Source organism: Spermophilus citellus (genome assembly GCF_964194105.1).
Source record: "Spermophilus citellus genome assembly, chromosome: 2".
NCBI classification, from domain to species: Eukaryota; Metazoa; Chordata; class Mammalia; order Rodentia; family Sciuridae; genus Spermophilus; species Spermophilus citellus.
This window is the reverse complement of record NC_138183.1, coordinates 8421335-8436483: the sequence shown is the minus strand read 5'-3', so window position 1 is coordinate 8436483 and position 15149 is coordinate 8421335. Positions and strand designations below refer to the sequence as shown.

At 55.6% G+C, this 15149-nt stretch overlaps 1 protein-coding gene across 6 annotated transcripts in view; it reads left to right on the top strand.

The window, feature by feature from the left end:
• The window catches only part of RALGPS1 (Ral GEF with PH domain and SH3 binding motif 1), a 271882-nt gene that overhangs the window by 234915 nt on the left and 21818 nt on the right, over window positions 1–15149 (top strand). For all 6 annotated transcript variants that reach the window (XM_081281958.1, XM_081281959.1, XM_081281955.1 and 3 more), the window contains 3 exons: window positions 8587–8713; window positions 9841–9995; window positions 12223–12274. In XM_081281958.1, coding sequence (XP_081138084.1) covers window positions 8587–8713; window positions 9841–9995; window positions 12223–12274 — 334 coding nt within the window. The remainder of the gene's footprint in view (window positions 1–8586; window positions 8714–9840; window positions 9996–12222; window positions 12275–15149) is intronic.

Genomic DNA, 15149 nt, shown 5'->3' with positions numbered 1-15149 from the left:
GAGCCCACCATTAAAACATCTTCCAAGCTCACTGCCTTCCCATGACAAATGGCCCCTGGCAAATGTGTCTAAGGGAAAGCTCTTAGGGCTGGTCTGGTCTCCACCTGCTCCCTGTTCTAGAATACTCCCCCAGACAACTTTGTCCTGTGAGATGCTCTGTAACCCACACTCCATCTGTAAAGTAGGCCTGACATACTTGTCCCTCATGGGGCTGTCATGGGGACTTTCTGAGGTGATGTGTGTGAAGCATTGCGGAGCCTGACACACCAGACCCACAGGTGCAGCTTTGTCATTGGTGCTGTGGTTGTCAACACCAAGATTCTGCCTGTCACTGAATCAGCCTTCAGCTTTTAGCTAATTGGCACTGCCTCAGGGAGGCCTCCCCAGCTTCCACCCCAACCAGGTCAGGTGCCATCTCACAAGGGCCAGCAAGCTGTGGGCCAAAGCTGGCTCACCCTGATTTTTGCATAGGAGGATGCACAGCCACACCCACCCCCAGACAGATTGCCTGTCTGCTTTCAATGGCAGAGATGAGTGGGTGGACAGAGCCCCTGTGACCTACAAAGCCTAGAATCCTTATGACTGGCCCCCAGCCCCATGCTGCACCCTCCTGCCAGCACTCTACCTCTCCTGCACTATATGTCCTTCCAGTCATCCCTGGGCTCCTTTGTCCCATGTCTATTTTTCCCACCAGACTAAAAGCCCCCTGAAAGAGGGCCCAGTGTAGAACTCCACCAGCCCAGCACAGAGGGACCCTGGGTAAATGCCTTAGTCACCTGCCTTACCCCTCAGCCCAGCCCTGGAGCTCCTGGCACCCAGTCTTGGTGGCAGCTCCAGCATGGGCTGACCACTGATTTTGCATAGCCTTCCAGGGAAGTGCTGATGCTGGCAAGTTTCTACTCAGTGCAGGGAGCCAGCACACAGGAGTGTTTTCCACCCGTCTTCCAAATCCCTGGCTTCAGCCCTGGAAGCAGTATGTGAAGGTTTGCATTGATCACCAGAGGGCTGGGGAGTGTCTGAAGGCTGAAGAACGCTCAGTGGCCCAAACTTCCCCCTCGCCACCTCAAAGGACAGAGAGGGGTGTGCTGCTATAGCCAGGGCCAGATAGGGGTCCCCCAGAGGCAAGGACCAGAAAGGCAGCTCCAGGGAGGCCTCTCTGGGTCTGGCAGTTAGACTGAGCCGCGTGGCAGGAGCCCGACCAGACTCAGGAACTGGAATGTGCCTCATGCAGTCCCAGGAATGGGAGGAACGTAGCCTCCCTTCGTTACTCAGGAGGGGGGTTAGGCTCCACTGGGGCTCTTTCCAGCAGTCAGACATCCCCACACCTGCCTAGGAAAGGCCCCCAGATGTTCTTGTGCAGTCATTCAGACATGCTATAGGCCAATTGCCCAGCAAGAGCAAGGCAAGACCCTGACCCCTAACACTCACATGTGGTGGGGAAGATAGGCAGCAAAATCAAGGGCAAGAACTGGCAGGTTCGTAATCAAAAGAAGGCCAGTGTGAGCAGGCCAAGATGGCCAGCAGCGGGATGGGGCACGCTCTAATCCTTCTCTAGCCAGCTCCTCTGCCTCGGGGCCTGGGAGGCCTTGACCCAGGCATTGATAGCAGCCACGGTCCGCAGCCTCTCCAGGAGCTTAATTATAATCAAAAGTGGTCTCTAAGCTGCAGCCTTCCTTTGGCTCCTTGGATGGCCCCTAGACCCCAGAGAGGGCTGTCCCCGACTTTCCACCCCTGGGGAATGGCCATGCACTTCCAACAAATAGGCTGTGAGAAAGGAGATGAAGAAACCTCGGTTTCCAGGTCTGTGGAGGAAAAAACGCCAGGAATGCCACATCTTCCAACCCCTGCTCCCCCTCATGTAATGTTTGGCTTACATAAATGAACTACTACTTTCCTAGAGAGAAAAACTCACGCAGAACACTCACCCTAAGAGAGAACAAGGCACATTTCATGGTTTTGGAACTGATTAGGACATTTTCAGATTGGCCCCACCTCTGCATGGCTTTCCCAAAGGACACTTGTCCTCGGACTAGAGTCCAGGGTAGCCTTGGCCTCCACAGTCTGCACCTGCACTTCAGGACTGCTCTCTGATGCACCTTTCTGTCTCCTGGTTTTATCACCTGGTACTAAGCCCTGTACTAGGGCCAGCCAGACGGAGGTTCAGAGCTTAACTCAAGCACCTGGGGACTGTAGGACCCTGGCAGTTGGCTTAATCTCTCCAAGCCTTGGTTTTCCTGGGAACAGGAATGCTTCACACCACAGTCTCTCACCACAGGGTCACTAGGGGAGTCTCTGAGGAGGTGCTGGGAAGCCCACGCATGGCGCTTGCACACTCTGCCTCACGGGAGTGCTCTCAGCCCTCCCAGGTAGGCTCCAATGAAGACCTGCCAGCACTGCACAGGGGCCCATGGCCCTCACCCAGCTCCTACTCAGGTACTTATCAGCCGTGTCCCCCAGAAGCCAGGGTCACAAAACAAACATTTTATGACAAATACACATCCATGGTTCAGAAAGTCAGACTGGGGTTGAAGACACCTGGAGATATCATGACTCAGATGCCTGGTGCTTGCTGGGCTGGGGCTGCAGCCACTCCATAGCAGCTGGGCTTCCTCACAGTATGGCAGCCTCTAAGTCATCAGACTCCAAGGCTGGGGCCAGCTGGCTGTCCCCAGAATGAATGTCCTAGGAGGGCATGAAGGAAGCTTGCATGGCAGGGTCTTCATGACCCAGCCTCACTCTGTGAATCAGAGCAGCCACAAGGCCTGCTCAGGCCTAAGGAGAGCGGAGGGAGACCCTACCACTCAGGCAGCAGTAATGGACTATGTGGACAGCACCCCAGCTAATTCACAGGAGGAAAACGGAGCTACTGCCCCATCCCTGTCCTCCCAATCACTGCCATGTGCCCACTCAGTGCCCCTGACACCTCCCTGTGATGTGGGCCATCCTGTAGGTGAGGATGCCAGGGGCTCACCCAGCCTCACATGTCAAAGAAGTGGCAGAGCCGATTGCTGAGCCTAGGAGCCTGGATAGGTGTGTCACTTGTATCTAACGTGGGAAAAGCAGGGTGTGAGTGAGGGCCCCGGAGCACTCAGGGCTCTGTCCCTGTTGCCCATTGCACCTGTGCAGTACAAAAAAAAAAAAAAGCACCTGCCCAGGAAACTGCCTGGCACATCCCTGCATCTCCTGTAGGCACTTGGAGCCAGCCACTGTGTCCACTGGTCCTCAGATACTAGAATCAGAACTCTATACCTGACTGGCACTAAATCTCTTTTCCCTGCCCTGACTGGGGTTCTTCAGGCCTGGGTGCTTGTGGCAAGAGAGCAGCAGTGTGGCTTCCTTTCCCTGTGTTCCTCTACTTGCTGACCATAGCCTAGGATGGGACACAGTCAGAGCAGTGGATGCTGTTGCTGTAGGGTGCTGTGACTTCCAGGTAGTGGTCAGTGCACCTGTCCCTCTCCTGGGAACTGGCACAGTGTTCTAGAGACTCTACCTTTCCTGACCAAGAGACATGCATATCCTTTCCAGGGACCCCTGCAGCCACTTCTGTGTCCCCTCCGAGTAGATCCCCACCATCACTTCTTACTTGCCCTCGATGTCATGCCAACTCTCCTCACAGGGCCCCCTGGTACACGGGAGGCCTACCCTCCCAGACTGACCTGAGCACACAGCTAGCCCTCCTGTGGCCACTGCTGTCCGCTGGCTGTGGCCATATTGGCATCCTCAGGCCTGATAAGGCACTGGGAGCCCCCTAGGTCTCCCACCAGGAGGAGACATTTTGGGTTCCAAGTGGTCTGTTGGCAACCCCAAGTTTTGCTTGATGAGGAAGAGAGCAGCCCAGGGATGGGGAAGGGCCTGCCTCTCTCCAGAGGCTCCTCCCTCTGGAAACCTTTTCTGTCTTCAGAATGGCAGAGGGCTTCCACACAAGGAGCTCACGGGCTGGGAGTTGGTCATGTCAACGTCAAGAAGAAGGACCAAGCCAGGCGCAGTGGCACATGCCTATAATCCCAGCGGTTAGGGAGATTGAGGCAGGAGAATCGTGAGTTCAAAGCCAGCCTCAGCAACCATGAGGTGCTAAGCAATTCAGTGTGACCCTGCCTCTAAATAAAATCCAAAATAGGGCTGGAGATGTGGCTCAGTGGTCGAGTGCCCCTGAGTTCAATCCCCAGCACCAAAAAAAAAAAAAAAAAAAAAAAAACAGAGGGGCCAAGACTCAAGCCCACTTTGCCTAGTCTCACTGTCCTGCTAGGGGCTCACAGGTACCAGGCTCCCTTGGCTCCCTGTGGCCTGGGAGTCTGCACCTTCTGTCTGTGCAGAGAGCAGGCCATAATCTAAGCCCAGTCGAGGGGTGATTGGATGCTGTTTTCAAGAGGAAATGAAGTGGCCTTCTGTGTGGTGTATAAGCTTGATCTTGGCTTGCAGCAAGGACCTGTGAGAGCTGCATGTTTGAGAAACACAAAATGTATGTGGAAGTAAATGTGTGTGATCAGTTCCCAGACCTTTCCATGAAACCCACTCAGAGACTTACTTTCTTTTTTTTTTTTTTTTGGTTAATATTTATTTTTTAGTTGTAGATGAGCACAATACCTGTATTTTATTTATTTTTAATGTGGTGCTGAGGATCAAACCCAGGGTCTTGCATGTGCTAGGCGAGTGCTCTACCACTGAGCTACAGCCCCAGACCACCCACTCAGAGACTTTCTGTGTAAGGGGTCCACAGGGCTCCAGCAGACCCAGAAGGGCCCAAGTCCTCAGTCTGGGAACAGGACTATCTACTCAGGCAAGCAGGAAACAGAGGACACTGAGCCTTCACTTGGGCAGAAGTCCGCCCTGCACACCAGAAGCCAGGACGGTGCTGGCAGGAGCTCCCAATGGCACATGGTCGTTCCTCCTCCAGTGAGGAAAGACCCGCTTTGGAAGAGCCTCCCATTCAGATGGGTCACTCAGGCGGGACTGGAACCCAAGTCTTGTGACTCCAAGTTAAGTAGTTTCCCCTCTGTCACAGCTGCCTCCCATTAATTCCCCATGTGCAAGACTTGGAAGGCGCCCCTCAAGCAGACTGGAATAGGACAGCGCTGGCCCAGGGCAGCACTCGGAGGCAGCCTGAAATCCGTGGGAAAGAGCTTCCCCAGCCCAGAGCAGGCCCTCCTCAGCAGCCATGTGAGGCCAGCCAATGGCCTCCAGACACCAGCCCCACACGGCCTGCTCACTATCCCTCAAACCTCCCCCTGAGTGCAGGGCACCACTCCAGGAGGGTAACTCTGGGTTCCCTCCCTCTACATCTCTACCTGGCCACCTCCTGGATACCTCTCAGCCACACCTCTCCACCCCACCTGCAGCCTCAAGTTGGCCACATCCAGTTGCTCTCCAGCCAGCAGGGGCTTCCTAGGGTGGGAGTCTGAGGGCGCCAGAGCACCTTCCCCTGGGGAATCTCCAGGCTCCTTGGAGCCTGCCGTCACCTGAGTCTGCACACGCAGCTCCTTCTGCCTCCGTCGCTGCTCACGCTGGAGCTCTTCTTGCAACAGCTGGGATGTTAGATTTTCCAGGATTCTCTGGTCCTCCCTCTGGGTTCTCAAATGCAGCAGCCAGAGCTCTCCCACTCGCCAGCTGCTCAACTGGGCAGGTTATTGAACCCTCTGACCCTCAGATTCCACGTTGTCAAATTGAGATAACAATAGTACCTGCATGACAGTGTTGTTGCAATAAATAGATGCTGTGAACCAAGCATTTATCTTGGGTTCGGGAACCTCAGGGGTGCTCAATAAATGTTAGCATTTAGCACCATCGCCATCATGGTGGCGGTGTTTCACTCCTGGTACAGATGATGCTCCTGCTACACTGATTATTCTCATTCTCCTGTCAAAGCAGGAGTCTCTCCTGGGTTCAGTTACCTCTCCCACACTTGACTCCCAATCCCATAAAAGCAGAACATCATCTTTCTAATCCATTTTGTAGCTCTGATGCTTGGCCCAGAGGCAGCCCCTAGGTCAGGGAGCAGTAAACATCTATGGGAGCAGAAGGCAGGTTACTGTGTGGTTGACCCCTCCCGGGGAGGCTGCAGGCACAGGATCACCATTCCTGTTTTGTAGATGTAGCCTGAGGGCTCAGAGGGGTGAGGTGACTTGCCCAAGACCCTTGCTCAGCCTGAAGTGCAGATACAGGTGGGAGTCCAGGCTTGGCCACCTCCGGATCTCAAGTCCTTTGTCATCAGTGTTCATTATCCTTTACCCCAACCACTCCAAGGCCATTATTAGAAGGCCCTGTGGTTTTTTCTCTTCTAATCAATGAGTGGTCTTTTGGACAGTGTTTTGGTTTCTTGAGAGAAATGTAATGAAAACCAGATCTTTTTCTTCAACACTTAATATCTCGTTCCCCACAGAGACTGTCAGTTCTCATATGTTCCAATAAAACTGCTAAAGAAACAGCCACTTAAAGAGCTTTAAAGATTATTCATGGAAAAATTATGCTGAGGAAAAATAGAGCAATCCTCTGAGATAGTCAAGCCACATGGTCAGTTTTTCCAGCCATCCGTGCCATATCAGGCCAGGCAGTGGGGACTGCACTCTGCTATGAAGTACAGAACCCCAGCTCATTATCACCACCCCCATCCTGCCCCTTCCCCTGCCCGAGGACAGGGCAAACAAACTTGCCAGCTGCCCAGCTCTACAACAGCACCAGAAGTCAAGTGTCCCTGGCACTGTCACGTGGGGGCCACCCCAGGCTTGGTGGGGCAGGAACGTGAGGCCTTTCGGTAGCAGAGGGTGTCACTTACTGGCAGAGAGCCCCCCCATCTGGGTCCCAGCTGAATGGAAATTCTTCTGGTTCCATGTCAGACTCAGGCTATTGGTCAACAATGCAGGGGGCGGGGGAGTGGCCGCAACCCAATGCTGGGAGAGCAGATCAGCTCTGACACTGGCCCAGGAGGCTACGGGCTCTTCCGCTGGGGCCCCCGCCCACCCTCCCCAGCTGGTTGAGGGGCATCTGAGGCCAGGCATGCCTCCCAAGACTCCATAGCAGAAAGGGGAGGGGGCACATCCGGGCCTAGTCCTGGACGGAGGGTAGAGAGTTGAGTAGAAGAGACGGAAGCAGGTCCAGAGTTCTGGAGAGCTCAAAGTGGGAAGCCAGCCAGCAAGCAGGAACTACATGCAGAGGTTATTGTGGTTCTGTTGTTACACAGATTCTGTGGTCCATCAGATTCTGTTCTCAAGATGCCACCTGAAGCAGGAATTGGTACATCAGACAGCCAATGGGGCTGCCCAGTCAGTGGGGTCCTGTGCACAGCAGGACCCAGTGAGAAGGAGCCAGGCAAGAGTGGGCAGGCCTTGGGCAGTCAGCGGAGGCTGCAGCACCCTCCAGCCTGTGGCCCTGGTGTGCCTCTGATCTTCCCTCTAAAGTGGTGATGACAAAAGAACCTACTTCAGAGAAGTCAGCCAGTCTGCGAGCCAGGACATGGACAATGCCAGCTCATTATTGCACAGTGGGCACCAGGCCCTCCCCCTTCCTTCCTAAGGAGAAGAGTCACCTGCTCCCCAGATCCCTCATACGGTCTCTCCCTGTGTTCTGTCCAGTGAGCCTCACGCCTGGGTTCAGTCCTGCCTCCAGCAGGTGGCAGCGCTGGAAGCCCCACCTTCTGGTCTGCTCAGTGTGCCCACCTGCAGCATGGCAGACTGGCACCCAGCACTGCACCAGGCTACAGTGCCAAATCAGTTAGCATCGTTATCATTTCTGCTCCATTCCAGGGCCGCTAAGCTTCCACTTAAACCTCAGAGGGAGGAGCAGTGCAGCCTGACCTTTAGAAACCACTTTTGTGCACCAGGGTGGGAGCTGTGTGACTCAGGCAGTGGGACTATAATCCTCACACGGCTGCTGATAAACAAGGCAGTTCCACCCTCTGGATTCTTCTCCAGCAATACTGCAAAAGCAAAACACAGCAGGATGGTTTTCATTCTTCTTCCTCTTTGGAGTAATTGCACGAGTTGTTTCCCCCACACAGAGCCTGCCTGGGTCCCAGCATTTAAAGCAGAGGGTCCTCCTCAGGGGTGCCTCGGGGCCAACTGCAGAGCTTATGCAGAACACAAGGCCCTCAGGGACAGCCCACACTCTCCAGGTGGTTCTGACACATCCCCTGCTTAAGAAGGAAAGCCTTAAAGATCCATCCTACCAGCTGGATCCCCTTGCCAATAAAATGCACAGAAGCTTAGATGTAGTCTCAGTCCCCGCAACTGACAGGCCTTCCCTAGACCCCTCTGGCTCTGCAAAGTCAAGGCCAAGAACCTTTGCTTTAGGGTCGTGCTCCCCTAGTTCCATTTTTATGGATTGGTCTCTCAGATGCCACCTGGAAGCAGGAATTGAGACATCAGATATCCAGTGGGCCCTGTGCCCAGGGGGACCCAGGCCATCCTGGCAGTGGGTTATCAGCCTTGGGAGTCAATGACATTGGGAGGGAAAAGTCAGCATCTGACCAGTAAGAGCTATAAGGCCCAAGTGCATGTGGACAGCCAGGCCAGGGCCTCACCCCAAACCTGGGTTTCCCATCCCTGAGCCACCACCCCACCCACTCCCATTGCCCTCCCTCTGCTCTGTTCACAGGCCCCTCTGCAGGCTCCAGTTCGGCGAGGTTCCGCCGGAGGCCCACCTGTCCTGATGCGTCTGTGGCCGGCAGCCTGCCCACGCCACCAGTCCCCAGACACAGGAAGAGCCACAGCCTGGGCAACAAGTGGGTGACTGCATAGCCCTCCCCCAGCCTTCAGACTGGCCTGCATTGGCAGGCATGGCTGCAGGAATGCTGGGAGAGCCCTGCCCGATGGGCCTCTCCCCACCCCATCCTGGGGGTTTTGGGTCTGTGGCCAGCCCACTCTCCTGAGGTTGGTGTGGATTCAGAAAGAGCCCCTGGTGGCACAGTCCGTGTGCCATTCACAGGGGTCCCAGACTCTGGGCTAATGGAGAAAGGACAGAGGAGCAATGGTGGGATTCCAGAGAACATGCCCGAAGTCATCAACTCACTTAGGCCGACACCAGCGACTGTCCCCAGAGCAGTTTTCTGTCCTCATAGCGTCTTCTTCACTGTCCTATGAGGCCGACAGCTGGGGGACGTGTAGGTCCTCAGCATGACTGGGAACAGTCATGCCTGTGTCCCCTGGGCATTGGGCACAGACTCCTGGTCAGATGGGTCCATCCTTCCCTCCCTCCCTCTCTCCTGCCTGCTTTCTTCCCGTCTCCTCCTTCCCACCCGCCCACCTTCTGTCCTCCCTACATTCCTTCCTTCTACCACTAAGGCTCCGTCCCAGCCCAGCCTGGAGGAGCTCCGCGGCTGAGGGAAGAGAGGGTCGCTCTCTGGGTACCTGGCGTTTCCTTCCCCTCCATAGATGCTCTGCCACACACCTGTGAGGCCGAGGTCACTGAGAGCCACGCAGGCCTCTGCTATTATTATGCATGCTGTAAGAATAAGTCCAGTGAGGGTCACAAGGTGATGTCCCTTGCAATGGTGAGGAAGTGTTGGAGCCAGGACCGGGCCAGGTGCTGGTGACTCCAGATCAGCCATGCTGGCCATGCCCACTGCGCCTTCCTCGAGCGGCCTCATCGCTCACAAGCCTCATCTTCATCCTGAGAGACAGGCAGGGCAAGCAGTGTTAGTCGCCGTAGATGGATGGAGAAACTGAGGCTCTGGAAAAGGATGTGACTTGCCCAAGTTCATGCCATGAGAGGGCAGGGCCGGACTGTCCGCAGCTCTGGGCAGAGCCTATTCCTGCGGCTGCACTCTGGACTCCCGCCCCCAGAGCAGGTGCAGCCACCATTACCCTGCAGATAAGGAGCTTTGCCTTCTTTCTTCCTTTCCATTTCCAGTATGATGTGTCAGTTGAGTGTAGTTGAGAGTAAAAGTGCGACATTTCCATCGGAGAAAGCCAGGCACCTTCTGGACGACAGTGTCCTAGAGTCCCGCAGCCCCCGCAAGGGCCTCACCCTCACCTCCTCCGCCGTCACCAATGGACTCTCCCTAGGTAAGCGCTCCAGCCTGCACACCACAGGCAGGGGGCCACAGGCCCGGCGTGTGCTCTGTGTCTGTCTCTGTCACTGTGCCACGCCCAGTAGCACCTTGCTCCAGGGAACCCAATGCCCCTCACCCTTTCAGAGGTGGCTCCCTGCAGAAATCCCCTGGAGCCAGGAAGCCTCCACTTCCTAGCCTCCAGGGCTTCAGGAAGAGCCCCAATGTCCTCCTGCTGTTAGTAGCCCTGAGTGTGGTGGGCAGGTGGAAGAAGCAGCTGAGCACACGCTTGAGTCCTTGTCAACGCCCAAAGCCTGGCTGCTGCTGCTGTAGCACTTGTGTCCCAGGCAGAGCTACAGTCGGGACACTGCAGGGCAAAGCAAAGCAAGCTGCTTGGGGTGGCAGCTGGATGGGCCACTGGGTTGTCAGTTGGGTACTTCTCTTTATGCTGAGAAACCAAATGAAGGAGGACAAAAATGTGGTCTTCGGGGATGAGATTGCACCACTGAGCATCAGCCAGAGATGGTGCTCATATCAATGGAGGGGATAGAAATCGTACTGCTGAGGCTGGGGCAGGGGACACAGAAGTAGGGCTGAGGCCAGCCTTGAGCTCTAGTCACAGAGCCATCCTCCTGGTGCCCAGGTTAGCTGAAGGCAAGGTGGACGCCCCTTGTCATTACTGCCAGCAGACCAGTGCCCTCTCCAATGGCCCTTGCCTTTCAGTGTGCCTGTGCTTGCCTGTGCTTCTGTGGCCGGTGTATCTGTGTGTCTGTCTGCTTCCCTTATCAGGGAGTTCTCTCAGGTCTGGTGGGACAGAGAGTTGATCTGGCAAAGACTATAGGATAGTGGGCCAGGAGCAAGGAAACCAGGCAACAGGAAACCCAGGCAGGACTCTCGCATCCCGCGAACTCGGGAATAAGGGCAGTCTCAGGTTGCGGCCGTGTCAGTCCAGGGGGCAGCTGCTTCCCATCCCCAGAAGTCTGTGACAAGCAGACTTCTGTGTCTGCCTCTTGTCATTGGAGGAGATCGTCCTGTTTGGAAACCGGCAGGGATGGAGGAGAGCTCGGGACAGTGCATCCCCGCTCACAGGTGTGCCTTGGAAGAAGGTTTCTGGCCATGTGCCAGGAAAGACCAGTTAAACAAGGCGAGCAGGCTCTTCCAGGGACCTTACTGTGCTCATCAGCATTGTGACCCCTCACAGGGACCCCTCAGAGCCTATGGGTTCCCAGACTCCACTCACGGACCCCTTTTCCTTGAAGTGTGTGGCAGGAGAGGGGTTCTGAAGAGCACGCTCTGGCAAATGCGGGCCCAAGAGTATTCAGCTGGGCTCAGAACAGCTGTTTAATATCCAGGAAACTGTCGGAGTGGTGCCTGAGCAAGGCCTGCTCTTCCTGAGGCAGAAGATGAGTGAGGTGCTGTGCTGTCCAGCGTCCAGGGGGAGATCACGAGGTTGTTTGGTTCTGGCTCCTCAAGTCAGGGAACTCAAAATGTTTTTTTGTTTGGGGCTGAAAGTCCCTGAGTAAGTGGCCACGTGTGCACGTGCCCTGCTTAGAGCAGGCTTGTCCATCTTTCCACCCTCCACATGAGAGCCAAGGACTCTTCCTTGCTCCTTCCGGCTGCTTGGCTAGGTGCTCTTTCAGGCAAAGAGCTCGACCCTCAGAGCATCTGAAGTCTGAGAAAGTACAGAGCATGATGTGTGGATGCTTGAGTGACAGGAAAAAATCTCTCCTTGGAGAGGCTCCCGTGGTCTGTACAGAAGCAGGGTGTCCCAGTCAGACCCAGGTCCAGGCCCACAGGGAGGACAAGCATGGTACAGGGGCACAGTCCAGACCTTGTCTCTCTCTCCGTGGCCAGGGGTCAGCAGGGGCACTCCCTCAAGACTTCAGGCCAATGTGAGTCAGCCACACTGACTAGCATCTAGTTCAGCCCTGACCTTGCAGGTAGAAGTGCTCACATGGCCTCTGTGAGGTAAGGGTGTGCCAGCCCTGCGTCCCCTGAACCAGTAGGGAGGCCTGAGGGCAGGCAGTGAGAAGGCAGTGGATGCCCCGCCTGGGGAACAGTGGGACAGGATGGTTCTTTCAGCCCTCCCAGATCAGAGCCAAAAATAGCAACAAAAACTCACATCAGGTTGTTGCCCACAGACTGGAAGCCATGGCGAGCTCAGGGGCCTGTGCCCAGTGACCTGGGAGACAGCCCCCTCTCTGCGAGGCCACTGCACTCACTCATCTGTGTTCCTTTTCCAGGCAGTAGTGAGAGCTCAGAGTTTAGTGAAGAGATGTCTTCAGGGCTGGAAAGGTGAGTGTGGCCTCAGCACAGCCTCCCTCCTATCCCACCTCAGGCCCCAGGGAGCTGGAGACAGGCTCTGGCAGGGACAGCCCTGCCCCACTGCTGTGCCTGTGCTGGGTGGCCTGTGGCTCATCAGCTGGAATGAGCAGGAGTGTGTGGAGGTCCTGACCCACGCACGCTGTGTAGCTCCACTCCTCCTCTGGTCCTGGAGTCAGCCCAGGAGCACTTCTTCCAGCCCAGCCACAGGAGACCCACAGCAGACCAGGTCTGCGATGTGAGCTCTTGAAACTGGAAGCTGGAGAATTGATTAGTCTTGAGATGGGCTCGTGGCTCCGCCTGGTGGACTCTAAGAGTATTGCACCCACACGTCCTCGGACCCTGGGCCTGGCATTTACTGAATACCACCCTACTGGGCACTGGTGACAGTGAAGAGGCCACCCCTGCCACACACCCTCTTGGCTCCCTTGGCACATGGTTTGGCTTCCTGTGCAGAGCCTGTCTGCCGGGGTGTCCAGCCTCCCACTCAGGAGATCACCCACATGATCCACACACCCAGGCTTCCTGGGCCAGCACAGGGCTCTGGGACCACTAGGAAGCTGTTAATGGGTGTCTGCAGGGCTGCTGAAGGTGAAAGTCACCTTGATGACACAAGGTCTGAGGACAGGCAGGAGGAAATCCAGTGATGAAGAATGTCCCAGAGAGGTAGGCCTTCACTGTCCTTCAGGGTGGGTCCCCCGCCAGCATCCAGGGGCTTTGCCACAGAGTTCTCCCTGGTGTCCTCACATCTGCACACACAGTCACACTCCCACCCGCATCTGCACACCCTGCCCATCCTCACAGCTCAGACACTTGTCCATGTGCACTCACGTGTACATGCACAAACACATGCACACTCACACACTTCCACGTGTATGTGGGCAGCTGCACCACACACACATATGTGAGTGCACACAACTTACACACACACCGCTTCCGATGCTGAAGCTTCTGTTGCCTGAGCCCCCATGATCATAAAGTGACCAGAGGGAAGGTCGCTCCCATCTAGCTGTTCCTCCAGGCAGAGGGGCTGTCATGGTCAGGAGCTGTGCTTGGCACTCCCCAGGTGCCGCCACCTCTGGGCCTGTATGTGGACTCACGTAGCCTCAGTGCTCCCCACAGCAGCATGTGTGCTGTCCTCATTTTGTATGGGGCATGCAGAGAGATGAGGTGACATGCCCGCTTCACACTCATCTGATAATGGCAGAGATGACCCTTCTCCATACCCTCCTGCTATCGAGGACCCCCTCTTCATTGCCCCACCACCTAGCCTGAAGACTGGCAGTGACAGCTATAGGGACTGGCCCAATGTCACCAGTGTGTCTGTGAGCCCCAACATGGGGGCAGGGAGAGGGAGCGAGGAGGCCATGCACGCTCAGAGGCTCTCTCTCTGCCTTCCCCGCAGGGCTCCTGGAGGGACATTTGCTCTGTTCCCATTTGGGGAGCTCAGGCAACCCACCCTGGCCACTGGAAAGGAGAGCCTGGGGCCAAGAGGCATATTCCAGAACAGTCAGACTCAGTCAGAAACTCCTGGTGATACCTTGAAAAACAGGATGACACACAAGCCAGCATCTCCCCTTGACACAGGCCAATGGGAGGACAGCAAATAGGAAACTGGCACAGGGCCAAGGTCCAGCATAGCACCACAGAGACCTCCCAGTTCCTTCCTTCATTCCTTCACTGGCTCATTCCTCCATCCACTCATTTATTCATTTAGTAGCTGTTTAGGCAACGACTCCCTGCCAGAACCCTCAATGGTTGCTGACGGTGGGCCACCCTGAGGGGTGTTGAGCAGACACAGAGCTGCTAGGAGGGAAGAAGGTGCAGGTCCTGGCCGGGGGCTGAGCGCTATGGGCTGCAGCATCTTACAGCGTCTCAGTCACTATCCATCGAATATCCATAGCAGGTGCATTTGGGGTGGTATCTCCTCTGAGCACTGGCTCCCAGCTGGTGTATCCACACAGATACCCATCCCTGCCTCCAGGGCCCTCAAACTGCCCTGCAGGGAGGGTGACCTGTTTCTCATTGTCTTGTGACCTAGCTCTTGGCCAAACCCTCCTGGCTGTGGGGAACAGGAGTCCACTTGCTTCAGGAGATGCCAGTGGAGTTATGATGTCCCAGCCTCATGCAAGCTTGATGATTCAGGTGCCAGCTGTTCCCACTCTCCAGCCCTGGTGGCCAGGCCACCAGTCCCTATTTCTACCCTGTACCATCCTCTGCTCCTGCTTCCTTGAGAGCACCTGGGCTCCAGGGGAAGAGTTTCCTCTCACAGCTTGAACATCCTTGTTCCGTGTTGCTGTTCCCTCACAGTCGTGTGTCACCACCTGGGTCCCTTTACTGCTTATCTTCAGGCAGCCAGTGCTTAGCCTGGGTCCTCCCTCCATTCCCAGTTTTCCCCAGGCCACAAGTTCCTCCTCTTTAAAGAGGAGTTGACCTCTGGGTGTCCACTCTGGCCCACTCAGAATAACAAGGTGAGAGAGAGGAAGGGGTCTGGCTAGGTCAAGGGAGCAGCATTTTGACCTGTCTCTCTGAAGTTCAGGAACCATGACATTCAGTTGACCAGCTCCCAAGTCCCCCAGCACCCCAGGCCTGGTGATAGACTTGGCCTGGTCTATGAAGAGAAATGGAGCCAGGTACCAAGTAAAAGGCAAAGAGGCCCCAAGCCAGAGACCCCCTACCACACACAGCTTCAAAAGTACATCCAAATCACCATTAATGCCACCATAAACAGGTGAGCAGGAGAATTCCTATTGTCTGCCAAAAGGGAGATCATTTGACGTGGTCTTGTGAATTTACCTTCCTCAAGTCTACACACATGGATGTTGTCAGTGAAGGGTTCAGAGGTGGT